At 41.6% G+C, this 8,399-nt stretch overlaps 1 protein-coding gene across 1 annotated transcript in view; it reads right to left on the bottom strand.

Annotated features, from left to right (window-relative positions):
• Window positions 1–1,721: 1,721 nt before the first annotated feature.
• RS1 (retinoschisin 1) overlaps window positions 1,722–8,399 on the bottom strand; it is an 81,601-nt gene continuing 74,923 nt past the window's right edge. The window contains exons 7-9 of the mRNA XM_075333467.1: window positions 4,541–4,682; window positions 2,787–2,982; window positions 1,722–2,065 (exon numbers count right to left, since the gene is read on the bottom strand). Of these exons, the coding sequence (XP_075189582.1) occupies window positions 1,913–2,065; window positions 2,787–2,982; window positions 4,541–4,682 (491 nt within the window). The 3' untranslated portion in view covers window positions 1,722–1,912. The remainder of the gene's footprint in view (window positions 2,066–2,786; window positions 2,983–4,540; window positions 4,683–8,399) is intronic.

Genomic DNA, 8,399 nt, shown 5'->3' with positions numbered 1-8,399 from the left:
CTGCTATATAGTGATGGAAGAGAAGAAACTACATTGATTTCAGTTATATTAATAGAATTTCCTGGGTATTTATAGGGTCAAAACCTCTTTCTATGACTTGACCACTACTCAGACAATCCCTTTTCAAATACTATATTCCCTCTTAAAAAAATAACATTAGCCCATACTCTATTCTGGTGTAGGCACTAGTCCAGCAATGGCAGCATGGTCTCCCGGGGAGCGAACCCTGCAGCCAATCAGCTGTCCCTACACTCTCATTTCCTTCAGACAAAATTGACACCTGGATATAGTGAAAGCTGCTGCTGATCTCTGACTTCCTCCGAAAGTCAGTTACATCTGAAGGAAGTGAGAGTGCAGGGACACCTAATTGACTGCAGGGGGTCTCATGATAAAACATCAGAGACTCAATGATGTCATCTCTAGAACAATGCTGGCACTGGAGGTGTGTATAAGCTGTTTTTATATTATACTGGGCAATTGAGAAGGTGTTGCCGGAGTAGTGGACACTCCCTTTAAATTACTAAGGAACTAATACCCGAAACGTATGTTGTTGAATGTTAATCAACGTCTCTACTATGTTATCTTTCTCCCTGTCTTTAACCCCCTATAGAATACTGGATATTATTTCATTATTAACATACCCTCCTATGTTAGCATTGGCACATAAAGTGATAGAAACCCCTTCCCTATTATAATCCAGCTCTGAATCCATAATCCATAGTGTTAGAGATTGTTGTGACATCACTATTTGGTCATGCAAATAGTAACATCCAGTTGTCAATCTACTCATTCATTTCCATGAGGATAAAGGTGCATTTACACAGTAAGATTAAAGTGTCTATGTAGGAATTCACGTTTCATGATTATCTTGCAGTGTAAACAGGCTGCCAATGTACAATGTATAAACTGCTCATTTATCAGATGAAATGAATGATCTTTTGTTTTTCACAAAAAACTCATTGTTCTTGACAACACGTTCTTCTTGTGTAAAGACGACTTGCGCTGCCAAGAAAAATGGAGACCTATTCACTTTACCGATTGCTAAATATTTACGAGTCAGTGGTCGTCAACAATGCAAAATCGGTAATGTAAATCCTCCTTGACAGAGGCACAGCACAACACGGTTCTAAGAAAAGTTAATCCAGAATTGTTATTACCAAGGAACGTAAGTATTAGCTAGAGTTGAGCAACAAGATTTGTGCTGCCCTGTTCCGGCATCCAGCTTGGTCCTCCATAGCATACTGTACATAGGTATGCCATTCTTATCTTCCAACAGGGACAGGTTTACCATAGAATAGTATATGACTATTATTTGTGCATATTACTGTATACATATGTGAGTACTATATGGCACTATTTTGACGCTTCCCAGCAAGTAAAGGGTGCAAGAATATCATTTATATAGATAATGTGATAAATTAGATAGATAAACTAGTAGATATATAGTAAGGTCATGTGCACACAAAGATACTGTATATCTTCTGCTGTGTGGATGACAAGTGATTCATTATCGGAGAGTGAGCCGTGGTCTTGGTAGTGTGATATGGTGCCCCATTGATTCTTCCAATCCTAATCTGTTGAAAAGATTATGAAGCATGAGAAAAATTACCATTTTGCGGTGTAGAGTTTTACTGACAGGATTCATCTTTATTCTAATATTCCACTAAAAAATGCAAGCCAAGATAAAATTATCTACATTTTTAGATAAAACATTGACTCTTCTATACTGGAACCAGTTGTTTTTCACATTTCTATGCTGATATTTCCATTTACATCTTTTCATACTGACAGTCCCAAAACAACTGATCCAAGTGATGTGTTTATAACTAATACGTTGTGTCCTGATCCGTCCGACATTATTTAGATTTCAGTAATGTGATTTCTAGGATTTATAGGAGACGGTATCAGCAGTTTAGCTGCATTTGCTCATGCATTCCAGCAGCTCCATCCGTACTGCTATGCGGACATGCCAGCCCAACGGGATGATCCTTACGTAACGCGAAATGATTGGTGGTCTCAAAAAATTCTGTACTGTAGACGTTCGATCTGAATTTCCATAAAATACCTAGTATAAAAAAGAGAATTATATTGTATATAAAGTAGATGTGTTCATACAGAAAATAACATAAAAATCCCTTACTGCATCAAGCTGATCATTAGAAAAATTGACCTAAAATAATAACATCTAAAATATATAAAGGGCTGTCTGAGATTTTTAAAAAATTCCTGAAGAGCAAGAAAAATAAAAAGTACAAAAAAAATAAAACATTACTCATCCATTAAATCACTACTGTTTCCAGTGTTCGCCTCCGGTCCTGAAGTGAACACAAGCTCATCATTTATGTGACTACTATTGAGGCAAGCGATTCGATGCCGTGGTCATGTGAATGATTTATGTGACATCATTCCTTCAGGATTGACGGAGACCACCAGAGTGGCACACTGGAATAGCAGGGGGTTTACCAAGTGTTTTGTTTTATTATTTGATGCCCTTTTCTGCTCTTAGGCAACTCTACAGCCCTAGGTAATGCCAGACACAGTGGGCACCTAGTTTTTCCTCTTTGCAGAATGAAGATATCTACTCTGCTTCCAATTTTGCACCAAATTGGTGAATTGGGCAGCACAATCTGAGTGAATGCAGTGAGCTCTCTTGGCACTGCCTATAGGGTGAGATGGGCATGGACTCTGACATTAAAGTCCTGCAGCATAAGGTACTTTGTATATTTTACCTCTGTGCTTTTACCTGTATATACAGTATAACAAACATTAGTAAAGCAAGAACTTACTCGGTTGTTTCCAGTTTGATCTTTGTAGTATACCCAATTTAAGCTATCATCAATCTTGTATTGGACGCTGTATTTTGTCATCCATTCATCTGTATCACATCTTCCTTGTGTCATAATCCCAGATACCACCCTTAACTCTTTCAGATCAATCTGAAGCCACTGTCCAATGTCTTGGAATTTGGATAACCATGCACATCTTTATGTAGGGAAAGAGAATACAGCATAGTTTCAATGCTTGTCTATACAGAATATGGAGTGGCACTTATAGCATATACACTAAGCTTTATCCAATAGGTTGGTAATCTGGGCACATTTGAAGAAAGGAAATGATCCAGCTTCCATACTTTTCTTTACAATAAAATCCAGCCTTCAATGGTAATTTTCTTTAAAATCATCAATACACTACACATAATTCATGAATGATATAGCAGGTTCATGATGAATTGCAGGACTCACATCAGACGCGTTTAGACTTGGTAATCCGGGCAAATTGCATTCCATGGTAGCGCAATTTCTCAGCTATCAGAAGTATTAGATCCACTGCATGTAAACCATTTACTGACAGCAAAAATTTGATATGGCAAAATAGTTAGAACTCGAAGATGTAAATATATTAGTTCTGTGCCTATTATGGTCTATGGAGCTGGGCACAAGTCTAAGGACTGAGTGGTTCGCACAAAAACACTGAGACCTATCTGACTTTAATCCAAGACACACATCAAACTCACCAAGGCAAGTCTATGGGTTCAATAAAAAAATCAGCACTCTGCTCCATATGCACTCTGTTTTTCACAGACTGATAGGAGAAGCTTAAAGGGGGTGTTACAAGCAGCGATATCGAAAGCGATATCGCTGTGAAAGCACCCACCCCGTCATTTGCGTTTCACGGGCAAATCACTGCCCATGGCGCACAAAATCGTTTGGAGCCATCACACGGGACTTACCTGCCTAGCAACGTCACTGTTGCTGGCGAACCGCCTACTTTCTAAGGGGCGGTTCGTGCGGCGTCACAGCGGCGTCACTAAGCGGCCGCCCAATAGAAGCGGAGGGGCGGAGATGAGTGGGACGTAACATCCCGCCCACCTCCTTCCTTCCTCATTGTCGGCGGCCGCAGGTAAGCTGTACTTCGTCGTTCCCGAGGTGTCACACATAGCGATGTGTGCTGCCTCGGGAATGATGAACAACCTGCGAGCTCAACAATCAACGATGTTTTGAAAACGAATGACGTGTCAACGATGGACAATAAGGTGAGTATTTTCCATCGTTAACAGTCGCTCTTTGCTGTCACACGCAACGACGTCGCTAACTATGCCGGATGTATATCACGGAACCCGTGACCCCGGCGATATATCGTTAGATACGTCGTTGCGTGTAACGGGGCCTTAAGAAACCTCCATGTTTTGGGTTTTTTTAGCAAGCTAGAAAAACTGAGGAAACACTGACGGGAAAAGCTTCCAAGCTGACCAAATGCTGATAAAAATCGGATCAAAAACACTGATGAAACTCTGACCTTTTTTTGCATATGAAAAAAATAAATTATATCTGGATGAGCCCTTAGACATACTAAATTTAACATTTTTGTCTTTTCTCTTTTCCTACTACAGGACCAGTGTTGTAAGAGCCAAACCTCTTCAAAAGGTCAAAACAGGGCACTGAAATGCATCGTTTCATTATTCTCCAACATGAAGAGATCATCTTACTTTGTGTCTCTTATAGTTGTATGCATATCATACTTCAGAACATGACTTGCTTACCCAAATCCTTGGCCATTAAGCCGTGCTTTGTTTGCAGTCCAGGATGAATACCAGCCTGTGTATTGATCCTGGTTGGAACAACTGATTTGATCGATTGTGACAGCACCTGACTCAAATCCCATAGGCTTATGATAAGGACATTCTGAAAAACAGACACATGAAGAATATACTGTATGTTGTGTATGCACAGGGTCAGTTTTAGACAAAGTGTGACTCTGGACAAAAGTTAAAAGTGGGGCCCCAACTGGTCACACATTGCAGCGTCACACACAAACATTTAATTTGTATTTACAGGAGCCAATTTTAGATCTTTAAATAAGCGCGATCGACTATAGTAATGTCATCCAACGTGTATAAGCCTCCTCACACAGGCTGACAACGAACGATGAGGTTAGAATGATCACTAATAGATTATTCTGTTTCCATACACATCATGTTATTGGCAGTACATCTCCTGTTTACACCGGGCAATATGTGTCACATCTCCACCAAAGTCCACCCCAGCGACTTCTGCTTTGGTTACCAAGTGCCACCGTATTCCCGTTGTGTGCAGTGCTGGTGATAGGGGAGGAGTCAGTACAAGTGGGTCTGGTGTGCACAGGCTCTGTCTATCCACTAAGCTGTGTTTGACTGGGACCTGCAGTACCACTGGCTGACTGTTGTGGTGTGTGCTTTCCAGCTGAAGTTACCACCTCTCAGTCATGGCCACTGGGAAAGCACCACACACTTCTTATTCTGCCTTCAGTATGCTGGTCACCGCCAGATATAGCCTTTGTATATTTACTGTTCCCTGTTTTTTTGACCTCTGCCTGATTTCTGACTAGTCACCTGTCTGCTGTTTTTGTACCTTGCTGCCATCTCCGGTTTTGACCATAGCCTGATTTACTGACAACTCTTTTGCCTGCTGATTTTGCACCTTTTGTACCTAATGGTTTTGATCCTGCCTGATGACTATTCTTCTCTGGATTTCAGCCTTTCAATAGGCAGCGATCTCCTGGACCTTGTAGTAATTCCAGATCCATGTACAGGGATTAAAGGGTTTCGGGGTTAAAGTGTTCTGCTGAGTGAGCGGCTTGCCTCTAGTCTGTCCGTGACAGTCACCCTGTGTCTGTTGTCCCAGACAGACATCACATTATGCTGCCTAGAACAACGGTCCTGGTCCCTGATTCATTAAAACTGGCATTGTGCATGTCAGTCTAAATAAATTAAGCAACTGGAGTAATATTCACTATTCACTATTTCATTAAAAAGCTCACACCACGTAATGAAGTAGGAATCTTACAAGACCCATGCATCTCCAGCACAAATGTACACACACAAATACACACAAATACACATATATATTCACAAAGAACATACATACACTTATACAGCGCAAATATATATATATATATATATTTTATATATATATATATATATATATATATATATATATATATATATATATATATACACACACACACACATATATACATATATACAGACACAAAACCACCAGAGCCCCACCATCAGTACATGTATATAGCACCAAGCTTAGCAGGAAAAAAGGAAGATATCCAGCAATCACGTCCAGGTTGTATAAAAATCCTTTATTTTAATCCATAGTAAAACACATCAGTTCATAAAGGAGTTAAAAAAATCCAATGAATAATTAAGTAGAGGAACTAGTTTCAGACTACATGTGCTTATTCACTCCTAGTCTTTCACATACTGGATTGGGGGTAGAAAAAGCACCAAGCTTAGTACAGCAATGAATTGTAATGTCAGGTCAGCCCCATATATAATTGAATTACTTGAATTTACAATTACTAGTATGCCCTTATCAATGATGATAAGGAGATACTGTGAGTTATTGTTAACAATCATCATGAGACTGCAGACAATACAGAAACCACAGTACCGATGAGATGTATGCAGTATCACAAATAAACATTTACATCCAAGTACCTTATAGATCAGGGGTCGGGAACCTTTTTGGCTGAGAGAGCTATGAATGCCACATATTTTAAAATGTAATGCCTGAGAGCCATACTCACACGGGGGGAGCGGCAGTGGTGGAGCGGCTCAGAAGGTCCCAGGAGGCATGGTTGGCGATGCTGCGGGCATGGATGGGTGGATGTCGCGAGTCAGGAGGGTCAGTGTGCGGAGGATCGGCGATACTGCTTTGGGCTCATGGGGTGGCACGGCGGCAGGCGCTATTGACCATCCGGTGTGCTGCTTTGAATCTCCTGCAGTTGACGATATTGATATCAAGAAAATGGTCGCGCTGCATGTGCAGATTGATGCAATGAACTTCAAGAAAATGGCCATGGAGTCCTATCTGCGCATGCACCGCCTCCATGACCATTTTCTTGAAGTCAATCTCGTCAAATGCGGGAGATTCAAGCAGCCTATAGATCCATGTTGTCCGCTGCCATGGTACCTTATGAGTCCGCAGTATTGCCGACCCTGCGTCTCCACTGCCGCCCTGGTAAGCCATATGCGGTTTGTAAGATGCACCTCCATTTTTACCCCAGTTTTGTGGGAAAAAAGTGTGTCTTATAAACCGGAAGATTTGTCTGCGAGCCAGATGCGGCCATCAAAAGAGCCACATCTGGCTCGCGAGCTATAAGTTCCCGACCCCTGTTATGGATGATGTCATCTCAGATTGAAGTTGTTCCCGTTCCTTTTTGTCTCCACAGCTTTTACTCTCCAAATTTCTCTCTTCTCTGTCTTCAGTAGCACGTCCTGATATGGTGCCCTTAAAAATAAAAGTATCATTATAGTGACCCAGAAATATAAATATTTCCAATCCTGCGCCCCTGAATAAATAATTGCCGCTCATGGTGCTTCCTTCATAAAATATCTCTCCACACACTGCCACTCTGTATAATAAGATCCACACACTGCTGCTCTCCATAATATTCCCGCACATACTGCTCCTCTCCATAATATGTCTCCACACACTTCCCCGATGTATAATATCCCCCCCACACTGCCCCTCTCCATAATACCATCCTTCCACACTGCCCCTCTCCATAATATTTAACACATACTAACCTTCAAAACTAGGCACCCAAACTGCCGCTTTCCATAATGTACCCCCCAAACTTCCCATTTCTAAAATATCTCGCCCATGCTACATTTCTGCATAAAGTCTCCCCCTTCCTCCTTATACTATGCTCCCTTTCACAATCCCACCCTAATTGCTCCATAATGTTCAATTTGCTTCATAAAGTCCCCCATTGACTTATAATGTCCCAATTTGCTCCCTAATGTCCCCAGTTGCTCCATAATGTCCCAATTTGCTACATAATGTCCCTCATTGGCCCATAAAGTCCCCCATTGCATTGTAATGTCCCTTGTAAAGTAACACCAATCCTCCCCCACCACAGCCCTTTTCTACATCACTTCTTCGGCTCCTCCTGGAGTGCTTACCATTGCCCGCCCTCTCCTCTCCCCCTCTACAGCCATGGTGGTGGCAGTAGTGTGATGACATCTGCAGCATGCTAACCTCACCATACCGCTCCATATTGGTGCAGGGGATGAGGAGCTCTTCTCTGCCTTAGTCCTGGTTCTGCACTGTTCAAATGTATTTGCATCTGAAAGACGTGAATACATTTTAAAGGGAACCTGTCAGCAGAAATTTCGCCCAAAATCTAAAAGATTTCCCCTCTGCAGCTCCTGGGCTGCATTCTAGAAAGGTCCCTGTTATTATTGTGCCCCATGTGAGACCAAAATAAAGACTTTATAAAGTGGTACCTTTTTGTATTCAGATACTGTAAATGTGACACGGGGGCGGGCTCTCTAGCGTCCGTTATTCTGCCTCCTGGTCCTGTATGCCGCCCCCATCGCTCCTTTCCGTAGCTGATGCACCATC

The sequence above is a fragment of the Anomaloglossus baeobatrachus genome, chromosome 2 (genome assembly GCF_048569485.1).
Source record: "Anomaloglossus baeobatrachus isolate aAnoBae1 chromosome 2, aAnoBae1.hap1, whole genome shotgun sequence".
Lineage (NCBI taxonomy): Eukaryota > Metazoa > Chordata > Amphibia > Anura > Aromobatidae > Anomaloglossus > Anomaloglossus baeobatrachus.
This window is presented reverse-complemented; position numbering and strand designations above follow the sequence as displayed.